The sequence below is a fragment of the Macaca mulatta genome, chromosome 11 (assembly GCF_049350105.2).
Source record: "Macaca mulatta isolate MMU2019108-1 chromosome 11, T2T-MMU8v2.0, whole genome shotgun sequence".
NCBI lineage: Eukaryota > Metazoa > Chordata > Mammalia > Primates > Cercopithecidae > Macaca > Macaca mulatta.
In genome coordinates, this window is record NC_133416.1 from 126,390,834 (window position 1) to 126,415,800 (window position 24,967).

The following is a 24,967-nucleotide window of genomic DNA, read 5'->3' on the forward strand; positions in this document are numbered from 1 at the left end:
AATCATAATTATAGTAATATTATATAATAAATTTATAATATAACAATTAATTATAATTATAATAACAGAAACCCCTTATACTGTCCTCTTACTCTATGCCAGACCAGGGCATATTACCTAAGTCAGCTCCTTTATTCCTGGAAGCGAACTTAGGACACAGGTACCATGTTTCTTCCCACCTCGTTGATGATCAAGATGAGACTCAGAGAGGTCTCTGAGCCCTGTTGGAAGTAAAAGAGTTAGACTTTAAATCTAGGTTTGTCAGCTTCTGAACCAGCATTCCTTACTGCTGCATATTTTACTGCATATGTAACCACTGTGTTTTGAACCACTGCATACTTAACCACTGCATGTTTAATCGATGCATGTTTAACCACTGTGTACTGCTGCATACTTTACTGCATAGGTAATCTCTGCATATGGAACCACTGTGTTGGAACCACTGTGTACTTAACCACTGCATTTTTAAAAACTTTTTTATTATACTTTAAGTTCTAGGGTACATGTGCACAAAGTGCAGGTTTGTTACATATGTATACATGTGCCATGTTGGTGTGCTGCACCCATTAACTAGTCATTTACATTAGGTATATCTCCTAATGCTATCCCTCCTGCCTCCCCTCACCCCACAACAGGCCCCAGTGTGTGATGTTCCCCATTCTGTGTCTAAGTGTTCTCAGTGTTCAGTTCCCACCTATGAGTGAAAACGTGGTATTTGGTTTTCTGTCCTTGTGATAGTTTGCTCAGAATGATGGTTTCCAGCTTCATCCATGTCCCTACAAAGGACATGAACTCATTCTTTTTTATGGCTGCATAATATTCCGTGGTGTATATGTGCCACATTTTCTTAATCCAGTCTGTCATTGATGGACATTTGGGTTGGTTCCAAGTCTTTGCTATTGTGAATAGTGCTGCAATAAACGTATATGTGCACGTGTCTTTATAGCAGCATGATTTATAATCCTTTGGGTATATACCCAGTAATGGGATGGCTGTGTCAAATGGTATTTCTAGTTCTAGATCCTTGAGGAATCGCCACACTGTCTTCCTCAATGGTTGAACTAGTTTACAGTCCCACCAATATGTAAAAGTGTTCCTATTTCTCCACATCATCTCCAGCACCTGTTGTTTCCTGACTTTTTAGTGATCGCCATTCTAACTGGTGTGAGATGGTGTCTCATTGTGGTTTTGATTTGCATTTCTCTGATGGCCAGTGATGATGAGCACTTTTTCATGTGTCTGTTGGCTGCATAAATGTCTTCTTTTGAGAAGTGTCTGCTCATATCTTTCACCCACTTTTTGATGGGGTTATTTGATTTTTTCTTGTAAATTTGTTTAAGTTCTTTGTAGATTCTGGATATTAGCCCTTTGTCAGATGGGTAGACTGTAAAAATTTTCTCCCATTCTGTAGGTTGCCTGTTCACTCTGATGGTAGCTTCTTTTGTTGTACAGAAGCTCTTTAGTTTAATTAGATCCCATTTGTCTATTTTGGCTTTTGTTGCCATTGTTTTTGGTGTTTTAGTCATGAAGTCCTTGCCCATGCCAATGGCCTGAATGGTATTGCCTAGGTTTTCTTCTAGGGTTTTTACAGTTTTAGGTCTAACTTTTAAGTCTTTAATCCATCTTGAATTAATTTTTGAAATAGGTGTAAGGAAGTGATCCAGTTTCAACTTTCTACATATGGCTAGCCAGGTTCCCAGCACCATTTATTAAATAGTGAATCCTTTCCCCATTTCTTGTTTTTGTCAGTTTTGTCAAAGATCAGATGGTTGTAGATGTGTGGTATTATTTCTGAGGGCTCTGTTCTGTTCCATTGCTCTATATCTCTGTTTTGGTACCAGTACCATGCTGTTTTGGTTACTGTAGCCTTGTGGTATAGTTTGAAGTCAGGTAGTGTGATGCCTCCAGCTTTGTTCCTTTTGCTTAGGATTGTCTTGGCAATACGGGGGCTTTTTTGGTTCCACGTAAACTTTAAAGTAGTTTTTTCCAATTCTGTGAAGAAAGTCATTGGTAGCTTGATGGGGATGGCATTGAATCTATAAATTACCTTGGGCAGTATGGACATTTTCACGATATTGATTCTTCCTATCCATGAGCATGGAATGTTCTTCTATTTGTTTGTGTCCTCTTTTATTTCATTGAGCAGTGGTTTGTAGTTCTCCTTGAAGAGGTCCTTCACATCCCTTGTAAGTTGGATTCCTAGGTATTTTATTCTCTTTGAAGCAATTGTGAATGGGAGTTCACTCATGATTTGACTCTCTGTTTGTCTGTTATTGGTGTATAGGAATGCTTCTGATTTTTGCACATTGATTTTGTATCCTGAGACTTTGCTGAAGTTGCTTATCAGCTTAAGGAGATTTTGGGCTGAGACAATAGGGTTTTCTAAATATACAATCATTTCATCTGTAAACAGGGACCATTTGACTTCCTCTTTTCCTAATTGAATAACCTTTATTTCTTTGTCCTGCCTGATTGCCCTGGCCAGAACTTCCAACACTATGTTGAATAGGAGTGGTGAGAGAGGGCATCCCTGTCTTGTGCCAGTTTTCAGAGGGAATGCTTCCAGGTTTTGCCCATTCAGTATGTTATTGGCTATGGGTTTGTCATAAGCAGCTCTTATTATTTTGAGATACATCCCGTCATTACCTAGTTTATTGAGAGTTTTTAGCACGAAGGAGTGTTGAATTTTGTCGAAAGCCTTTTCTGCATCTATTGAGATAATCATGTGGTTTTTGTCTTTGGTTCTGTTTATATGATGGGTTACATTTATTGATTTGCATATGTTGAACCAGCCTTGATTCCCAGGGATGAAGCCCACTTGATCATGGTGGATAAGTTTTTTGATGTGCTGCTGGATTTGGTTTGCCAGTGTTTTATTGAGGATTATTACATCGATGTTCATCAGGGATACTGGTCTAAAGTTTTCTTTTTTTGTTGTGTCTCTGCCAGATTTTGGTATCATGATGATGTTGGCCTCATAAAATGAGTTAGGGAGGATTCCCTCTTTTTCTATTGATTGGAATAATTTCAGAAGGAATGGTACCAGCTCCTCTTTGTACCTCTGGTAGAATTCAGCTGTGAATCTGTCTGGTCCTGGACTTTTTTTGGTTGGTAGGCCTCAATTTCAGAGCCTGTTATTGGTCTATTTAGGGATTCAACTTCTTCCTGGTTTAGTCTTGGGAGGGTGTGTGTGTCCAGGAATTTATCCATTTATTCTAGATTTTCTAGTTGATTTGTGTAGAGTGTTTATAGTATTCCTGATGGTAGTTTGTATTTCTGTGGGATTGGTGGTGATATCCCCTTTATCACTTTTTATTGCGTCTATTTGATTCTTCTCTCTTTTCTTCTTTATTAGTCTTGCTAGCAGTCTGTCAATTTTGTTGATCTTTCCAAAAAATCAGCTCCTGAATTTATTGATTTTTTGAAGGGTTTTTTGTGTCTCTATCTCTTTCAGTTCTGCTCTGATCTTAGTTATTTCTTGCCTTCTGCTAGCTTTTGAATGTGTTTGCTCTTGCTTCTCTAGTTCTTTTCATTGTGATGTTAGGGCATCAATTTTAGATATTTCCTGCTTTCTCTTGTGGGCATTTAGTGTTATAAATTTCCCTCCACACACTGCTTGAAATGTGTCCCAGAGATTCTGGTATGTTGTGTCTTTGTTCTCATTGGTTTCAAAGAACATCTTTATTTCTGCCTTCATTTTGTTATGTACCCAGTAGTCATTCAGGAGCAGGTTGTTCAGTTTCCATGTAGTTGAGTGGTTTTGAGTGAGTTTCTTAATCCTGAGTTCTAGTTTGATTGCACTGTTGTCTGAGAGGCAGTTTGTTATAATTTCTGTTCTTTTACATTTGCTGAAGAGTGCTTTACTTCCAACTATGTGGTCTATTTTGGAATAAGTGTGATGTGGTGCTGAGAAGAATGTATATTCTGTTGATTTGGGGTGAAGAGTTCTGTAGATGTCTATTAGGTCTGCTTGGTGCAGAGCTGAGTTCAATTCCTGATATCCTTGTTAACTTTCTGTCTCATTGATCTGTCTAATGTTGACAGTGGGGTGTTAAAGTCTCCCATTATTATTGTGTGGGAATCTAAGTCTCTTTGTAGGTCTCTAAGGACTTGCTTTATGAATCTGGGTGCTCCTGTATTGGGTGCATATATATTTATGATAGTCAGGTCTTCTTGTTGTATTGATCCTTTTACCATTATGTAATGGCCTTCTTTGTCTCTTTTGATCTTTGTTGGTTTAGAGTCTGTTTTATCAGAGACTAGGATTGCACCCCTGCATTTTTTTGATTTCCATTTGTTTGGTAGATCTTCCTCCATCCCTTTATTTTGAGCCTATGTGTGTCTCTGCACATGAGATGGGTCTCCTGAATACAGCACACTGATGGGTCTTGACTCTTTATCCAATTTGCCAGTCTGTGTCTTTTAATTGGAGCATTTAGCCCATTTACATTTAAGGTTAATATTGTTATGTGTGTATTTGATCCTGTCATTATAATGTTAGCTGGTTATTTTGTTCAGTAGTTGATGCAATTTTTTCCTAGCATCGATGGTTTTTACAATTTGCCTTGTTCCTTTCCATGTTTTGTGCTTCCTACAGGAGCTCCTGTAAGGGAGGCCTGGTGGTGAAAAAATCTCTCAGCATTTGCTTGTCTGTAAAGGATTTTATTTCTCCTTCACTTATGAAGCTTAGTTTGGCTGGATATGAAGCTCTGGTTTGAAAACTCTTTTCTTTAAGAATGTTGAATATTGGCCCCCACTCTCTTCTGACTTGTAGAGTTTCTGCCAAGAGATCCACTGTTAGTCTGATGGGCTTCTCTTTGTGGATAACCCGACTTTCTCTCTGGCTGCACTTAATGTTTTTTCCTTCATTTCAACTTTGGTGAGTCTGATAATTATGTGTCTTGGAGTTGCTCTTCTCGAGGAGTATCTTTGTGGCATTCTCTGTATTTCCTGAATTTGAATGTTGGCCTGCCTTGCTAGGTTGGGGAAGTTCTCCTGGATAATATCCTGAAGAGTGTTTTCCAACTTGGTTCCATTCTCCCTGTCACTTTCAGGTACACCAATCAGATGTAGATTTGGTCTTTTCACATAGTCCCATATTTCTTGGAGGCTTTGTTCATTTCTTTTTACTCTTTTTTCTCTAAACTTCTCTTCTCACCTTCTCACTTCATTTCATTCATTTGATCTTCAATCACTGATACCCTTTCTTCCACTTGATTGAATCCGCTACTGAAGCTTATGCATGTGTCACGTAGTTCTCGTGCCTTGATTTTCGGCTCCATCAGGTTATTTAAGGTCTTCTCTATACTGTTTATTCTAGTTAGCCATTCGTCTAATCTTTTTTCAAGGTTTTTAGCTTCTTTGCGATGGGTTCAAACATCCTCCTTTAGCTCGAAGAAGTTTATTATTACTGAGCGTCTGAAGCCTTCTTCTCTCAACTCATCAAAGTCATTCACCATCCAGCTTTGTTCCATTGCTGGCGAGGAGCTGTGTTCCTTTGGAGAAGAAGAGGTGCTCTGATTTTTAGAATTTTCAGCTTTTTTGCTCTGGTTTCTCCCCATCTTTGTGGTTTTATCTACCTTTGGTCTTTGATGATGGTGACATACAGATGGGGTTTTAGTGTGGATGTCCTTTCTGTTTGTTAGTTTTCCTTCTAACAGTCAGGACCCTCAGCTGCAGGTCTATTGGAGTTTGCTGGAGGTCCGCTCCAGACCCTGTTTGCCAGGGTATCACCAGCGGAGGCTGAAGAACAGCAAATATTGCAGAACGGCAAATGTTGCTGCCTGATTCTTTCTCTGGAAGCTTCGTCTCAGGGGGCATCCAGCTGTATGAGGTGTCAGTCGGCCCCTACTGGGAAGTGTCTCCTAGTTAGGCTACTCGGGGGTCAGGGACCCAGTTGAGGAGGCAGTCTGTCCGTTTTCAGATCTCAAACTCCATGCTGGGAGAACCACTACTCTCTTCAAAGCTGTCAGACAGGGACATTTAAGTCTGTAGAAGTTTCTGCTGCCTTTTGTTCAGCTATGCCCTGCCCCAGAGGTAGAGTTTACAGAGGCAGGCAGGCTTCCTTAAGCTGCAGTTGGCTCCACCCAGTTCAAACTTCCTGACCGCTTTGTTTACCTACTCAAGCCTCAGCAATGGCGGACATCCCTCCCCCAGCCTCACTGCTGCCTTGCAGTTCAATCTCAGACTGCTGTGCTAGCAGTGAGCGAAGCTCCATGGGCGTGGTACCCTCTGAGCCAGGCACAGGATATAATCTCCTGGTGTGCCGTTTGCTAAGACCACTGGAGAAGCGCAGTATTAGGGTGGGAGTGTCCTGATTTTCCAGGTACTGTCTGTCATGGCTTCCCTTGGTTAGAAAAGGGAATTCCCTGACCCTGTGCACTTCCCAGGTGAGGCAATGCCCCGCCCTGCTTCAGCTCATGCTCTGCGGGCTGCACCCACTGTCCAACAAGCCCCCATGAGATGAACCCGGTACCTCAGTTGGAAATGCAGAAGTCACCCGTCTTCTGTGTCACTCATGCTGGGAGCTGTAGACTAGAGCTGTTCCTATTCAGCCATCTTGGAACCTCCTCACCACTGCATATTTACTCGATGCATGTTTAACCACTGTGTACATAACCCCTGAGCAGTTAACCACCGCATAGTTAACCTCTGCTACTTCCCCAAGGTGTGTTTAACTACCACTTGTTTAACCACTACAGACTTAACTGCTGCACATCTAACCACTGCATACTCAACTGATGCTTACTGAATTGTTGTGTATTTCATCACTGTATTTAGCCTTGCATATGTAACCACAGCATACACAAGCATTATGTACTTAACCTCTGCATGCATATCCTGGGTGCACTTAACCACTATTCTGCCCCTTCCTGACTCTCTATGATGGTACATGTAGAACTAGTGTAGGGAAAAATAGGGGGTAGAAGAAATGTAGACCTACCCGGGTAAAGGCTTTCGGGATTTATTGAGGGAGTTGATGATCTCCATCTCACACACCTCAAATGTCTCCAAATTCAAGCGCTTTCTGAGTTTTACCCCATTACTTAAATGTGAATCAAGGACAATGTTCCCAAATCATGCTCCCCTGGGACCCTAGGATTCCAGAAGTTATAGCTGACTGAAACAATAGGCTGTTTCCTCATTTTGTAAGACACACTTTTAAAAGGTTGTTTTTTTTTTTTTCCTCTCTCAAGTATTTCTCCTTTCATGTTTTCCCAGTTTAAATTCCCAGTAGTTGTTGCACTGGGAAGTGTTTACATGAAACAAGATGATTTAACAAGAAGCTCAATTATTTCATTCATTTATTCCCTCTTTTGGTCACTCAACAAATATTGATTAGGCTTTTGCTCTATGACAAGCACTCTTTAAGGAAAGAATTTGGTGGCCAGGCACCATGGCTCATGCCTGTAATCCCAGCATTTTGGGAGGCTGAAGCAGGTGGATCACCTAGGGTCAGGAGTTCGAGACCAGCCTGACCAACATAGTGAAACCCTGTCTCTACTTTAAAAATACAAAAATTAGCCTGGCGTGGTGGTGGGTGCCTGTCGTCCTAGCTACTAGGGAAGCTGAGGCAGGAGAATTGCTTGAACCCAGGAGATGGAGGTTGCAGTGAACTGAGATCATGCCACTGCACTCCAGCCTAGGCAACAGAGTGAAACCCTGTCTCAAAAAATAATAATAATAAAAAGAATTTGGAAGTAGCCCATCCTGTTTACACAACCATCCTGTTTGCTTCCCGGACATGCATACTGTGCCTTGTGCTTTATAACATATAAGTGTAGTTAAGTAGCGAGGTAATTAATTCCTATGATGTTTATTTTTAACCTGCTAAAAGGGACCCTCTTAGAAATGCAGATCAAAACCACAATGAGATGCCATCTCACGCCAGTCAGAATGGCAATTATTAAAAAGTCAAGAAACAACAGATGCTGGTGAGGTTGTGCAGAAATAGGAATGCTTTTACACTATTGGTGGGAATGTAAATTAGTTCAACCATTGTGGAAGACAGTGGTTCCTCAAAGACCTAGAACCAGAAATACCATTTGACCCAGCAATCCCATTACTGGGTATATACCCAAAGGAATATGTCATCCTATTATAAAGATACATGCACGCATATGTTCATTGCAGCACTATTCACAATAGCAAAGACATGAAATGAACCCAATTCCCATCAATGATAGACTGGATAAAGGAAATCTGGTATATATACACCATGGAATACTGTGCAGTATTCCATACTGTGAACAAGATCGTGTCCTTTGCAGGAACATGAATGAAGCTGGAAGCTATTATCCTCTGCCAACCGCTGCAAGAACAGAAAACCACACACTGCATGTTCTCACTTATAAGTAGGAGCTGAACATTGAGAACACATGGACACAGGGAGGGGAACACCACACACTGGGGCCTGTTGGGGGAGAGAGGGGGCTGAGGAAGAGCATTAGGGAAAAGGGCTAATGCATGCTGGGCTTACTGTCTAGGTAATGGGTTGATAGGTGCAGAAAACCACCATGGCACACGTTTATCTGTGTAACAAACCAGCACATCCTGCAAGTGTACCCTGGAATGTACAAAATTAAAATTAAAAAAAAAAAAAAGCACATCACAAGTTCCACATTCAGGAAAGCAAATTAGTAGAAAAGCTCAATAAGATAAATAGTCTCTCCTCCAGCTGTTTAAATAAAAAGACATCTGATAAATTTTTTTAAGTGACTCTCTTGAAAATATTATAAATATTGCTATATGATTCTTATTTGCTGGAGATAGAGACCCTGACATATATTCTAGCCATTTTATCATTCTTTCTACTAATCATAATGATCCAGATTCTTAAAATGGAATTAAATACCGCAGTATTTTATGATGTTCTATAAAAAGTTGGGTAATTTTCAGATGATTGGCCACATGAACAAGTTTGAGAAGGCAGCTGGTTTTGTGGGGAAAATCTCAGGGTAGGAATCACACAGGCCTTGATTCAAATCCTAGCCCGGACACATTCTAATTGTCTAGCCATCAGCAAGTTAATTAAACTTTCTGAGCCTCAGTTTCTTTACCTATAAAATAAGATAGTAAAAGTCATACCATTCTCAAAGTGTTTGTATCCTAATATATTAAAATCTTGGCACATAGCAAGTGCATAAATGCTAGTTGTGTCACTGCTAAAATAATGACAGTAGTATTAGTAGTAAGATTATGTTTTCCCCGTAAGGTTCCACTAGGTTGGCATGTTTCAATTCCCAAGCAGTTTTTCATCTAAAACCATCTTCCTTTGCCATGGGATAGTGTTTTTTTAAAAAATCCCTGGAGCCTGCCCCAATTATAAAAGAAGATAACTTGACTTCATTTAACTGCAGCCTCAGCATTTGAATTTAATTGAACGGGAAATAATTATTCTTGAAGAACGGAGGTTTTTGAGGTTCTGCGAGGCAATATAAGATATGTATCTTGTTACATTAGACCTTGGCAAATATACTTTTAATAATCAGCTGCTACTTAACATACCTTCCGTCTCCTATTAAATTTCCAGCAGGAACTACAGACACGATGTATTGGGGAGGGAGGGGGCTGAACGGCTGATGAATTATTTAAAACGTGATTTATTTACCAAGGCAAGCCATTTGCAAATTCAATAATACATCTATTAAGGAGTAGTTAACCTCTATAACCCTGTTTTTAATAATCAATTGGTGTTTGGGTGACGTACAACATCTGTCTCATTAAGTCGGTATTAAGTCCTTATTTAGGTACTTAGTCTGAAGTGTGACCCAATCAGCCATGAGGTGGTAATGAGGCACTGGCTATGGGTCCTTGATCATCCAAGGACCTGGGTCCTTCCCTGGCTGCACCAGCTCTGGTTGGGGAGTTGGAGACCATGAGTTCTCTAATGCTCCTCTCTTTGCTCCTCACAGTGCCTCTCATGACAAAGACTTGACGCCACCACCTTCCTCCAGGGGAAAGAAGAAAAAGAAGAAATCCACTCGGAAGAAGAGAAGGAGGTAAGAGCACCAAGAAAGAGACAAAACCTGTAAGACGCAGGCAGGGGCAAAATATGGGTTTCAAAGTCAGACAGTGACTCCCTCTTGGGATCAAATCCCCTCTCTGATGCTTAACTAGCTGTGTGACCTTAGGCACATCACTTTACCTCTCTGTTCCTGTTTTTATTATACTTCTCCAAAATAGTGATAATATCTACCTTTTGAGTTTTCACGAAAACTAAAAGAAAAATTCGTGTGGAAGCAGCTGTCACAGTACCTGGCACGTAGTAAATGACTAACTAATAGGAAGCATAGTCTTTAGCATGAATATTGAATTATTTTTTGAGAGCTTACTAGATGCAGAGGTCTACACTAAGCACTGTGATCTTCAATATCTCTTTTATCCCTGACCATTGTCTACCAGGAAAGCATTATTATCCCCATTTTAGAGATGAGAAAATAAAGGCTCACAGAGGGCGTGACAGGATCTACAGGGGCTTGATCCCAGGTCCTCGGTTGGTTCTACTACACCCACCTACCTAGTTAAATGTCTAGGATAATAAGTGGGTTTTTGAGGGTTTTTTTGTTTGTTTGCCAGCTATTGACTCTTTGATATCCTATGAATTTTTTTCTATTTCCAATTCCTTTAAAAAATTTTATATTTAAAATGATTTCCAGATTTGCTTGTAGGCTGCCACTAACTAGACTAAAAGCATCTCTAGTGTGCCATCCCCAGAGGGGCAGGCTTAACTCTTAGGGCTGCCAACTGAGAATCACAGCAAACCTCTGAGGCAGTATTTATAGAAACCTGTAGGGGGCAGCAGAGAGAAGCATCTGATGACTTGGGCTTCAACTCCAGATTCTCTGGAACCTTGTTTCACAGACACCTCTTAGCCTCATTCTAAAAGGACAGGCTCAAACAGGACCCAGGGGAAATATGGATGAAGACTCTGAGTCCTAGCTGTTGTAGGGTAGGAGATGAAATTGGGGCAAGTGCTTTGGCTTTCCTAATTTGAGGGGTGGGCCAGAGAATACTTCAAAAAAGGAAACCTCAGATACTAAGATTCACTAATTGACTCGTTCATCTGATGAATGTTCACTGAGCATGTGTCTGGGGACAAACATTATGATTCCTTGAAGGCTGAATTGTTTCTCAGTCATTCCCTTCTGCAGACATGTTTTGTTTGACCTGCAAAGTCATTTGATTTTTTTTTTTTTTTTTTTTATTGGTGGTCAACATTTCCAAATGGAGAGATTTCATACTAAAATATGGAGTTTTGGAGGCTCCCTTAGAAAAGGCAGGTGCTTTAGAAGCCCAGACCTACATTCCTACACAGGATCTTCGGCTAATCTGAGAAGCAGATCCCCCTCCAGCCAGAACCCCTCTGGTTCCCCCACAGTCCTCACTACTCTCTACAGTCTTCCACCCAGCCTGCCTCATCCATTCATGTTATCTGAGAGGGCCCTGTTGGCATTGAATTTGTAACCTCTCATCTGTTTCAACCCTGGTCTTTTGTCAGCGGGGAAATAAGAGACTTAGAGATGAGCCTTGACATGCCCAAGGTGGCTCTGTAAGTTAGTAGTAGAGTCAAGATTGGAACTTAGGTCACCTAAGCCTCAGTCTTGAGTCATCACCATGGACTTAGAGTAGCTCTGTTTCTCAGGTAACACTTTGATGGCACTATCCGTGCAGCCACAGCCTGGCAAGATATCCTTCAGGGGCTCAGTCTTACCAGGGAGACAAAGGATGGGGCAAAGGAGAGATCCTGAGACTTTGAGAGGAGGGTTATAGCTTGAAGGGAGAACAGCAGACAGAAGGAAGCCTTTCCAGCTTGACCAGGCAGGCAGCTATGAGGTGCTGTAGTGACTGAGAGCAAAAACCACTGGGATCCCAGCTCATCTACTTCCTGGCTGTGTGTCTTTGGGCCGGTCACTTCACCCCTCTGAACTTCATTTTCTTTGTCTGAAAAGGGAGGGTAGCAATTGTACCTACCTAAGAAGTGTGTGGAAGGATTGAATGGGATAATGTTTACAAAACACAAGGTAATGGTTTACAGTAACTTGTTAAAAATTAAAGTCAAATGAAAAGTAAAATTAAATTTGTGAGCAATTAAAAATTGCTTACAAATGCAAGCTAATATCAGCATGGATATTATCCTTGATGTGTGTTCCTGAAAGAGCTAAAGCCCTGTATAGGGACTGGGGAAGGTTCTTTTTGAAACCACCTTGGCCTTTAAGAGCCTCCTTCTGAAGTGTGTCTTCTCGGCCCTGGCAGGTCCTCATCCTACAGCCCATCGCCTGTCAAGAAAAAGAAGAAGAAAAGTTCCAAGAAACATAAGCGACGCAGGTATTGTCCTTTTTCTCTGCAAACAAGGCCTCCCCAGGTGGGGTGGGGAGGACAGTTGATGGCACCAAAAGGTCATCTGGAAGCATATCATGTCATTTATGTAAAATAATTATCTATGTCTTTTTACGTATTTGTGTCTTGTATAAGCTGGGACTGTGGCTGCGAAGACTAGAGGTCCACACATGCTAACTGAGGCCAGAGGAGGACTTGATTATGAAGAAGCAGGAGTGACTCAGGGACCAACCAGGCCTGAGCAAGGGGCTAGAACAAGGAGTGGAAAGCTGATAGGACCCACTTGGGACCTGAAGTGCCCGCTGTCTCCTGGTCCCAATGAGGGACATGGCTGCACCCTGCCCCATCTCTCCATGTTGCAGGCCAAGTTACAAGGAGACACGGAATCTCTCTGTCTTGTTCCTTATTCCAAATTCCCAAGGAAAGGCCCCTCTTGTCAGTACATTGCATGCTAGAGAATGGAATAATGTTGAAAAACATGGCTATGCTGAGATTGCCCACGCTGGTGCATGGGGATGCAGGGACGGTAGTTACAGGATGTTATGAACTGGGCCCGTGTTCCTGGTGTTCACTATGCACACATACACACACACAAACACACACACACACACACACACACGTGTATGTTTACAGGGGAAGGAAAAGACTAAAAGGATACTGTAGTCCCAGCACTTTGGGAGACTGAGGCAGGCAGATCACGAGGTCAGGAGGTCGAGACCATCCCGGCCAACGTGGTGAAACCCTGTCTCTACTAAAAATACAAAAATGAGCTGGGCATGGTGGCATGTGCCTGTAATCCCAGCTATTCGGGAGGCTGGGGCAGGAGAATCACTTGAACCAGGGAGTCTGAGGTTGCAGTGAGCCGAGATCGCTCCACTGCACTCCAGCCTGGCGGCAGAGCGAGACTCTGTCTAAAAAACAAACAAACGAACAAAAGATATACAACATCTCAGGGCTGGTTGCTAGAATGGCCTTAGACTCAGTTTGTTCTCACTGGTTATGTCAACCACCTGCCCAGACTTCCTGACTGATGTTAGATCTGAGTTTGTGTTTACTACAAGACATGGGCAAACTAATTAGTGAAATGTTGTTAATTTGGCGTCAGAAATCTTTCCCAACGTGGAGTCCTTTGTAGAAACAATGACCCACACTTATGATTCTAGATGGCCACCTTATCACCTTCCTTTGTTGAGCAGCTCCTCCCTATTTGGGGGTTCGCTGGGGAAAGTGGAACAATTTTCCCATATTTGGGTTCTGGAAACCAGGTGGCTTCTCACTCACAGGTTCCTTCTCATAAGAAAGACACTGACAGACAGTCAGAAACAGGCCTTTCCTGCTCTGTCAGCCCAGGTCTTAGAGCTTCACAGAGTAGGGCTCATATGAGGGAGATGATTAGGAGGGGAAATTCTGTTGCTGTTGCTTCCCAAACCCTGACCTCCTGAGCACCATCCTACTCCTGGTCCAGCCTCTCCAAGCTCTTGAAATGTTTGGTTAATGATAGCTGTCAATTTTGGAGATGGGAGCTAGGGGTAGCAAAAGCACTGAGATTCTTTTTTTTTTTTTTTTTTTTTTTGTCTCCCCAGTTAGCAAGGCTTCTGAGTTTTAAAATTTTTTTCGTTGTTCTGGCTAATGCATGCTGCACTTTAATACCTAGTGATGGGTTGATAGGTGCAGAAAACCACCGTGGCACACATTTACATATAACAAACCTGTACATCCTGCATATGTACCCCAGAACTTAGAACAAAAATTAAAAATTTTAAAAAATTATTTTTCACATCTATTTATTGAACACCCATTATGTATCATGAATGAGGATTCTGAGTCCCAGGAAAGAAACCAAAACTCAGTCCCTGCCCTCCAATTTCTCACATTCTAGGGGGGGAAATAGGTCACTCAAATATGGAGAGGTCTGTACCCTGCGGATGATAAGCTCAGAGGCTCACCCAGAGCTTGGGGTAGTAGACGGGAGGCACTAACCAGCCTGAGGGACTCAGAAAATGTTACAAGGAGAAGATGGCCTCCAACTGGAGCACTGAAGAATGAGAAGCAGCTACATGGGTTATGCTGTTTGACTCTGAGCAACTTAATCAACTTCTCTGATCTTCAGTGTCTTTGTAAAATGGTTGTTAATAGTACTCCACAGGGCTTGGGGAAGATTGAATGAGATTGTGTGTGACAGGTGCTAAGTACAGAACGTGGCACACAGTAAGAGTTCCACATGTGGAAGCTGGCTGTGTCATGATGATGACGGTAATGACGAGGAGGAGGAGGAGGAGGAATCCACAACAAGGGAGAGAGAAGACGAGATGGAGAATGGAGGAGGGGAAAGGCAGGGAAGGCAGAAGACCCTCTCTTACGTTTTCCCTATCCAGCCTCATCCAGGACAGATTTACTGACAATTTTGGGGGAGGACTGAAGCACTGGTAGGCTTTGATCTGGAAATTCAGAATGCAAACCAGTATCTCCCATACAATTTTCTTAGTCTCTGAAATCTAAGAGAGGAGGAGGATTAGCTAGGTGTCCTGACCCCCTGTCACGTGATCACAAACACGCTGATACCTTCATACCAGGAAAAAAAAAAAAACAAACAAACTTTCAAACTCACCTATATTTACTTTCTCCCTTTCCTCCCTTCCTTCTCCCTCCCTCTCTTTCTTCCTTCCTCCTTTCTCTCTTTCTCTCCCTCTCTCCATCTCTCTCTCTCCCTCTCTCTCTCTCTGCCTTTTTTTTCTTTCATTCTTTTTTCATTTTTTTTCTTTCTTTCTTTTCAGGTCTTTCTCCAAGAAGAGAAGGCACAGGTAAGACTCTGGTTCTCTGACTGCCTGTTCAACTTTCTGCTTTCTCAGCAGCTTTGGGCAGCTTCTAGGTCAGCCCTCAGTTTCCATCTGTGCTCTTAGGCATGACCCCTTCATCTTCCTGGGCCTCAGTTTCCTCCAAAATGAAGATCTGAGCTGTTTTTTTCTGAGCATTCCAAGCCAATTTTTTACTTCCATCAGGCCAGGTGGCTGCTCTTGGACCAGCCCTATCGATACCTCGACCCCAGGAATGTCTCATTACCCCTGCCACTGGTTGGAATCCTGAACTGGGGCACATAGGGAAACATCGGTCCTGTCACACCACCAAAACCTTTCCAGATCTGGCCAAGGAACAGGGCCAAGTCCTCCTATACTGGACACATTAGGGTGAACACAAATAGTTATTACTTACAGAGTCCTCACTCCAAACTGGATCCTGAGCTACGTCCCTTCCATGTGTAGATGTGTTTAATTCTCACTAATCCCTACCACACCCTTGCACAGTGGATATGTTTATTGTTCGCATTTGACAGATGAGGAAACTGAGACTAAGACAGATTGTAACAGGAATGTCCACAGATAGAACCAGAAGGCATCGGAGCCGAAATTCAAACCCAAACTGTAGACAGAGGATAAGGAGAGCGACGATGGCTTCTTAAAGAACAATAACCACATCTACAGCAATTTGCAAAATGCAAAGCCCTATCATTTATTCACTTAATAAGTAGATACTGGTTGCCAATTTCGTCTGTCCACTCAGCTCTGCAGCTTCAGTAACGGCCCCATTGCACGGTTGAAGAAACCAGGTTTCAGAGAGGACGGGTAACTACCCTGATGTCACACAGCAGCTAAGAAGCAGAGGCAGATCTTGGGTCCAATTGAATTCAGATCTGTCAGCAAGTTCCTTGGCTCTCCCACTGCCTGGGGTGAGTCTCAACATGAAGATAGACCCTGTGGCTAGCTTCAAGGTGTAAGATAGTTAGATGAAATAAAATTTCCCCTTCCCAGGTCCTGGGCCAGTAATAGGTTCTTGGTGACCCTCCGCAAACCAGTCTAGCTTAAACTACCAAATAGTGTGTTCATCCTCCCTGATCTCTATTTGATTACACTGAGACCCCAAGTCATTTTTATCCATTGTACTCAGACCCCTGCCCTATGACTCAAAAAAATAATTTAAACCTGGATACCTGGATATGCATGGACAGACCATTTCAGAATCTACCAAGCTGCATGAGAGTTCAAATATCTTCCTGGATATTCCATTCGCTTCTCTTATAAATTGATTGACCAGCAGTCAAGAGCAGGGACTCTGGGGACGCATGGTCTTGGATCCATGGCCACATCCTAGCTCACTTGTGCAATCCTAACCAAGTTTCTTTGCCCATCTGAGGTTCACCTTAGAATGAGCACTTGTTAAATTATGCCTCCACCCTTAGGTCGCGGAGAGAATAAAATGAAGTTGTTGATAGCAGGTATTCAACAGAATGCCTAGCCTGTAATTAAAGCCTCAAAAAATAGCAGACATTGTTATTACTACCTTTATTGCTGCCATTATTATCAACCTAGCAAAGCTGAACTTGGCATCCTCCACACTCCATTCTCAACATATGTATGTGCGTCGGTATCCCTAGCCGAACTTGCTGCATGAAAATGTTGTTGGCAGTGAATTTTCCAGTCTGAGGCAATGATCGGTGTCCATTCCAAAACTGCCTGGATCTCACACTGTGTGTTAAGCATTTTAACTACTTGTTTATCTTTAACTAGAATTTTGCGTCTTTCAATTAATTGACCATTTCTTGTTTAGCTCCTCTAGTCCAAAAAGCAAAAGAAGAGATGAGAAGAGGCACAAGAAACAGTAAGTACATACTACCTGGAATGTACTCATCAGTTGGAGGAGTTGGGGGTTCTGGCTTCTTAAAAGCCAGAGTCTTAGAGTTGACAAATAAACAGGGAAAGGGAGGAGAGGGTGAGCAGGTGAGAGGAGGGAAGGAAGGAAGGAAGGAAGGAAGGAAGGAAGGAAGGAAGGAAGGGAGGGAGGGAGGGAGGGAGGGAGGGAGGGAGGGAGGGAGGGAGGGAGGGAGGGAGGGAGGAAGGAAGGAAGGAGAGAGAGGGCGGGACAGAAAGGCATAACTGCGTGTGTTGTAGGTTTAGGTATGTATGAGTGCACTGGGTCATGTGTATATAATGTGTATGTGTATGCATGCTTGTTTATGTTGCATGGAAGTGTGCATGTGTGTGCCTGGCATGTCCCTTGTGAGTATATCTTGTATGTACATTGTGTGTATATTTATATGCAATATGTATATATCTAGTGTGCACATTGTCGACATCTGCACATTTTTACATTTTTGTACACTGTGTATACAAATGTATACAATATGGGAACATTGTGTGGTCTATATTTGTGCCTACACCAGTGCATTTGTGTGTCTGTGCTTGTGTGAGCATGAACGTGAATGGTGTACACAGGGCACACTGAATTCTATGCACTGTGTGTGTGCACGGTGTAAGTACCTCTGTACATTTTGTGCACAGGGGTTGTATGGGGGTTTTTACCTGTGCATGGGTGGTCATGGGGGTGTGGTCACAGGGTGCACGTGCGTGAGCATGTGTATGAATTCATGTCCTGACTGCTGGATTTTCAGTGTGGAGATGTCAGTGAAGCTCCTAGCTCCAGTCTTGGGGCCCCAGCTGTTTCACAGTTTATAGCTGGTAGTAGAAATTCAAATCAGCCACTGCTGCCTGTGGAGTTCAGTTCCCAGCCAAATTAAAAGTAAATTTGGTTACAACCTACCTACTTTATATCCTGCAAATGTTAGTGCGTGTGTTTTCCAATCAACTAATATTTTATCTCCCGCCAAGAAGCTTCTAAAGAGAGGATCAAAGACAATAAGATGAAAGGTAGTCGGCTGCCGGGGAGAAAAAAGAGGAGGCAGGAATGCAGAGGGAGGGTGCCCAGCTTTGCTGCCCCAAACGGTCTTTTCACCCAAGGTCAGCACGAAGGAGGGTATTTCAGCCACCACCACAGAGGCCTGGGGAATGCTCCAGAAGAAAGCAGTAGATCCTTGAGTTAGTTCAGGGAAGAGCTTCCTTATCATCGAATTTGTTCAGCTCAAGTCAAGAAACAATTATTGGCCACATGTATTGAATGTGCTTTCACACTAAGCACAGATAGAGTACGCGTTCTCAGCAATCTCGGTGTCACTTGACCAGTGGGGCCCCAGGGTAGGCAGCCACAGAGTCAGGGGCTAGGTCCAGACATCAAAAGCGCTAGGAAGGACCATCACTGAGACAAGGACTGCCTGCGTAAGGGCAGCAAGGTGGCCACCCTCCCCGCTGGCAAGAGCTGGATAAGTCCCAGAAATTGCTAGCAGGGCATCAGAAAGCTTGTGCAAGCCAAATGACAAGAGGCAGGAGAGAAAAAAGCAAGAAGAATAAGGCATCCTCAAGATAAACGATGGCTTATTCTTGCTAAGTCCATGGTCAGGGCTGCTTCCAGGCAAGTGGCTGCTGGAGTGAGTCAGCTTCCTTTCATTCCACATCCCTTAATGAGTGAGGCCCTACTAGGTGACTGGCCCTGTGCTGGGCCCAAGGACAAAGATGAGCCAGACACTGTCCTGGCCTTGAAGAGCTCACAGGAGCCAGATGTAGGGCTGGTCACAGCATAGCAGATGAAACCCTGGGCGTTGTGGGAACACAGGCACTGGAAAAAGGGCTTGGTGGCCTCCCACAGGAGGCAGCGTCTAAGCCACAGGTGAGGATGGGAAGTAACCATTCTAGGCTACAAGTTAAGCAGGTTGTTTAAACTCTCTGTGCCTCAGTTTCTTCATCTGTAAAATGGGAATAATAAGAGAACCTACTTCGTAGGTTGTTATGAGGAATAGATAAATCCCTTTAAGAAAAATGCTTAGAATACAGCGCCTGGCATGAAATATGTGTTAGATGCGGGTTACCTGTCGTCATCACCTTCGTTGTCATCATCATCCCTAAGACATCATGAACTGGAAAATGTGTGAGCCAGCATACATACAGTTCAGAGCTGCTTTAGCCCACCAGGCCAGGGCAGAAGACAAGCAGTGAGGCCAGAGAACTAGGCCAGGGCTAGCTCCTAAAGCTGCCTGAGATTCAGGATCAGAGTTTGGACTCAATATGAGAGCAATGGGAAAGTTTTAAGCAGGGAAGGGATATGGTCTGATGATTACATTAGAAGAATCCCTGAGTCCTTTGTTGAGATAACCAAGTTACGTCCCAATAGAATCATCTCTAACTCCCACTGGCTTTCTTGTTTGGCCCAAACCATTGACGTCCTTTATATATCCTCAGTTACCACTACCACTGCCACTACTATTTCCGAATTATTACTACTTAGAAGTAGCCGAAGTAACCTGTAGTAACACCATTGTTAGTGGTAGCAGTAGAAATTGTTGTTGTTCTAATTTTTGTTTTTGATGAGGTTTGTAGCCCATCCTGAAAGGCTTTTGATTCCATGCTAAGAACCTGGATTTAATTTCCCAGGTCTGAGGTTATAAATTGGCAGCCTGAAGGCCTGATTTACTCTGCAAATGTGTTTCATTTGCCCAAAAAGGTGCCTTTAAAAAAATGAGCTTCCGTTTAAAATAAGAATATTTTACCTAAAAATCTGTATTTCCACATTCACTTGAAAAATTAGAGGATCACCACACAAATATTCTGGAGGCAAAGCAGCTCCTTCTGTTTTAACTCAAGCCTCCACTTGATATTGTGTTAGTGTTTGGCTGATTCACACATTTATGCTCCCTGAATGACCCCTGAAGCTCTGTGATACTGAGGTGCCTACCATGAGTGATGCAGAGGAGATATAGGGAAGTGACTTTCTGCCAAGGGTGTCATCTGGGGAGCGGGGAGGACCCTGAGTCATCCACATTCCCTCCAGAGGACCCCTCTCTGCTCACCCGCGTTCAGCACCATTGGTTACAGGAACCCTCCACCCAACACCCAGGCAGGAAGCTGGACTAACGCATGGGGTCGAGGGAGATGGAGAACTTCGGGAGGGATGGTGACTTGAGTGCAAGGGAAAAACAGGTGTCACAAGATCAAATCTCTCTCTCTCCCTTTTTTACTCTCTCTCTCCTCTCCTCTGACTCGTTCCTTCTCATCCCCCCAAGATCTCGAAGCCGGCCCCGAAAGTCTCACCGCCACCGCCACCACCGCTGCCCCTCGCGGTCCCAGAGCTCGGAGTCCCGCCCCTCAAGCTGTGAGAGCAGGTAACCCTCGCCCCAGGATCCTCTTCTGTCAGCCACAGCCGAGCCCAGGCTAAGACACTGTGAACACTAGCTTTGCCTCCACACTTCCAGCACAGGGTTTGGCCCCTTCCTCGCACTCAGCAGCTGGCACCACTTCCCTGTAGAGACAGTGCTGGAGAGGCCGGGTGCAGTGGCTCATGCCTGTAATCCCAGCACTTTGGGAGGCCCAGGTGGGCGAATTACGAGATTAGAAGTTTGAGACCAGCCTGGCCAACATGGTGAAACTCCATCTCTACTAAAAATACAAAAAAAATTAGCTGGGTGTCGTGGCGGGCACTTGTAATTCCAGCTACTCTGGAGGCTGAGGCAGGAGAATCGCTTGAACCGGGAGACAGTGGTTGCAGTGAGCCGAGATCATGCCGCTGCATTCCAGCCTGGGCGACAGGGCAAGCCTCCGTCTCAAAAAAAAAAAAAAAAAAAGTTTTTTACAAAGGGCTTTCTTAAGTGTCCTTAGGTGATCCGCCTGCCTCGGCCTCCCAAGCTGTTAGAATTACAGGCATGAGCCACCATGCAGGGCCCTAGCTGCTCTTTGTGCATCCACTTGCAGGATCCTCTCTACAACCCTAAGAAGTGGGCATTATTGTTATCCCCATTTTATTTTATTTTATTTTATTTTTTTATTTATTTTTTTTTTTTTGAGACGGAGTCTCACGCTGTTGCCCAGGCTGGAGTGCAGTGGCGCGATCTCGGCTCACTGCAAGCTCCGCCTCCTGGGTTCACGCCATTCTCCTGCCTCAGCCTCCTGAGTAGCTAGGACTACAGGCGCCCGCCACCGCGCCCGGCTAATTTTTTGTATTTTTAGTAGAGACGGGGTTTCACTGTGGTCTCGATCTCCTGACCTTGTGATCCGCCCGCCTCAGCCTCCCAAAGTGCTGGGATTACAGGCTTGAGCCACCGCGCCCGGCCTTGTTATCCCCATTTTAAATATGAGAAAACTGAGGCATGGGGGGGGTGGTTAAGGAATTTGCTAGTCTCTTAGCAACTAAGTGACAGGATTGAAATGAGGGAGCGTGGCTCTAGACTTCGCACTCTCACTAAGGGACCACTCTAAGCACAGAGAAGTTAAGCAAACTATGTAAAACCAAACAGTGCAAAGTAGCAGATTCATTCTAATGCCTTTTCAAGTCCGTTTTCTCCTAACCTGGACCTTCTCTATGCTAATACATTGGTCGTCCCAACCTGAGAAGGCATCTTGTTGATGAGAAGAAGCAGGAAGGGAAGGAGAAGAGCAAGAATAAGAACTGGGGCTTTGTTGGTGTTTGGAATTGTTGATATTCAGTGGGGACACTGAGACCTCCAGTTTCCAGACGTGAGGGGCTGCTTTTTTCTTTCTCAAATGCATCTCACACTTGACTCTCTGTTCACATCACCAGGGGAGATTTAAAATTTCATTGCCCTGGCCATACTTTTCCCAAATAAAGCAGAATGTCTATAGAACAAGGGAGGAAGGGCCAGGTGCAATGGCTCACGCCTGTAATCCCAGCACTTTGGGAGGCCAAGGTGGGTGTATCGCCTGAGGTCAGGAGTTCGTGATCAACCTGGCCAACATAGTGAAACCTCATCTCTATTAAAAATACAAAAAATAGCCAGGTGTGGTGGTAGGTGCCTGTAATCCCAGCTACTCGGGAGACTGAGGCAGGAGAATCACTTGAACCCAGGAGATGGAGGTTGCAGTGAGCCAAGATCTGCCGTTGCACTCCAGCCTGGGTGACAAGAGTGAAAGTCTGTCTCAAAAAAAAAAAAAAAAAGAAAGAAAAAGAAAAGAAAAAGGGAGAAGGAGAAGGTAGAAGGGGGAGAAGGAGAAAGAGGAGGCAGGAGAGGAATATTTACCCAAATCCTGCTCTGTGTCAGACACTGCGCTAAGAGTTTCAATACATTTTCTCTCTTATCATTCTGATAACACCATGTGCTATGCCAGTGCTTCTCTACTTCAGCTGCCCTTTTCAATCACTTGGGAAGTTTTAAAAGATGCCAATGTCTGGATCCCACCCTCTAAACATTCTGATTTAATCCAGATGAGATGGAGACCAGAACAGTGAGATTTTTAAATCTCCCCAGGCAATGTGTGGGAAGCATTTCAGAAAGAGGTCCCTGGTACCTACTATCAAGATTAGACCTTGGTGTTTCTGCTGAACATCAACAATTTCCAAGAATATCACCATCCAACAAGGCCACTCTGCAGCCCTGATTGCTCAAGACAAAACTAAGCCCCCTCTGTAATCAAGTCTGAGCCCAGATGAGAACACTGCACAAAACACAAAAGTGACCAAGCATCTCTCTACCCTGCCTAATATGAGTGACTGCTGCTTCCTCAGCAGTCAGCCTTAGCCTTGGTCTAGTCCTCACTCTTTCTAGATAAGATTGATGAAGACACCCAATCAGAATTACCCCCACTTCCTGGCAGCATCCAATTCCGAACAAAGCTCCAGGTCTGTAAATGCTCCCCAGACCACCTATCACCAGCCCAAAGCCTATAATAGATTCTTTCTAACACCCTCTTACAGAGATACCTGAAACTTCCCTATGGTATCAAGGAGTGACAACAATGTTTGTTCAACCCCAGGTGGACTCCTGGTGGCCTCTTTCTGGAGGACGTTGTCCAAATGAGCTAAACCACATCTCTGATCTGTTACAGCAGAGACAACTGCCTTTTGGTGGGCAAAGGGATCTGAGCGAGGTCACATAGCTAGGAAGTGTCTGGCAGTGCTGGAATAGGCGCCAAGTTGGTGTGACTCAGCCTGAGCACTTCACCTACACCCCAGGCTGAATTGTCTCTCGGCAGCTAAGCCCTACTGGCCTGGGCCAGAGAATCATACAAGGCTCTAGGAACTTACCTGTTAGATAAATGGTTAACATCACATACACTACCCCAGGCCTCCTCTGCTGTCCCATCTCCTCCTGATGGTGTTGGCATCTGAGCTCCCAGTGCCAATGAGCTGAGGAGCTTCCTAGCAGAAATGGAAGCAAACTGAGAGCTGGCACACAGGTTACACATTCAGTAGAAACATGATTTTCAAGCCACAGAGCAGTCAGAGGCACTCCAGGGCATGAACCAGAGGCACTAGTTCCTAGAGGGCCAAAAAACTTCCCTGACCCTTGCTCTGCCGCTTTCAGGCTGTTTGACCTCAGGCAGATCCCTAAACATCTCTGAGTTTTGGCTCCCTCATCTGTAAAATGGGAAAGTAATACCTTGCCCTGTCTATGTCTTCAAGTTGTAGGGAAAACTATGAAACTGCTTCAAGACAGGTTTATACACACCGTGCAAATCCATAATGTGCTATTTTTATTACTCCTGTGGCTCAGAGAACTAATGAGATATGCAGAGTCCAAACATACCCTTTCTAAGAAGTCAGACATGCCTTTGGTTTTCACTGCAGACCAAGCAGCCAGATCTAGACGTGATAAACTTGCAGAAGGCATCTCTGTCATTTTTGTCAGCCATTTTTTTTCACCAAAGTTTTGGGTGACAGTCAACAGGATGTCTTTATTTCACAGATGGCGAAGTCACATACACAAAGACACACAGTTATACACAGTTACATTTATAGACAAACACATGGAAACACAGATGGACACACCCAGACATACACACAGTCACATGACAGACAATCAGGGAGGCACACAAGTGACATTAAACTGAATAACTAATCTGGATGGGGACCTTTTCTGGTTTTAAAGCTGCATCCTCAGACCCCAAAGCAGTTCCAGATACGTGAAGTAGTATTTGTCAAATGAACAAGTTAGAGAATGAATAAATAAAGGAATGAATAGATGGATGGATAGGTGGATAAATGGATGAATAGATTGTTGGTTAGGTAGGTGGATGGATGAATGGCTGAATGGTTAGATGGATGGATGAATGGATGAATGGTTCTGTGGACAAACGGATGGATGGATGGATGGTTAGTTGAATGGATGAACAGACGATGGATGAACAGATGGATAGATGGATGGTTGGTTGGTTGGTTAGTTGGTTGGTTGGTTAGTTGGATGGATAAATGGATGGATGGATAGATGGATGGTTGGATGGTTGGATGATTGGATGGATGGAGGGATGGATAGATGAATAGTTAGAAGGATGGATAGATGGGTGGATGGATGGATGGATGGATCATGGTTAGATGGATGGATAGATGGTTGCTTAGATGGATGGATGGATGATTGGATGGATGGATGAATAGATGGATGGGTGGATGGATGGATGGATGGATGGATGGATGGATGGATGGATGGTTGGATAGATAGATGGTTGTCTGGATGGGTGGATGGATGGATGGATGGATGGATGGATGGATGGATGGATGGATGGATGTTTAGATGGATGGATAGATGGTTGCTTAGATGGATGGATGGATGGATGGTTTCTTAGACAAATGAAAGGATGGAGGGATGGGTAATACATGGTTGGTTGGACTGATGGATGGATGATGGACAGATGGTTGGTTAGATGGATGAATAGATGGCTGCTTAGACAAATGGATGGCTAAATGTCTGGTTGGATGGATGGATGGATGGATGGATGGATGGATGAATGGATGGATGGTTAAA

The 24,967-nt window shown here is 43.7% G+C and overlaps 1 protein-coding gene across 2 annotated transcripts in view; it reads left to right on the forward strand.

Moving 5' to 3' along the window:
* SRRM4 (serine/arginine repetitive matrix 4) overlaps nt 1-24,967 on the forward strand; it is a 172,918-nt gene that overhangs the window by 122,756 nt on the left and 25,195 nt on the right. For both annotated transcript variants that reach the window (XM_077955362.1, XM_015152936.3), the window contains exons 3-7: nt 9,915-10,001; nt 12,256-12,327; nt 15,114-15,140; nt 16,942-16,992; nt 20,282-20,380. In XM_077955362.1, the coding sequence (XP_077811488.1) occupies nt 9,915-10,001; nt 12,256-12,327; nt 15,114-15,140; nt 16,942-16,992; nt 20,282-20,380 (336 nt within the window). The remainder of the gene's footprint in view (nt 1-9,914; nt 10,002-12,255; nt 12,328-15,113; nt 15,141-16,941; nt 16,993-20,281; nt 20,381-24,967) is intronic.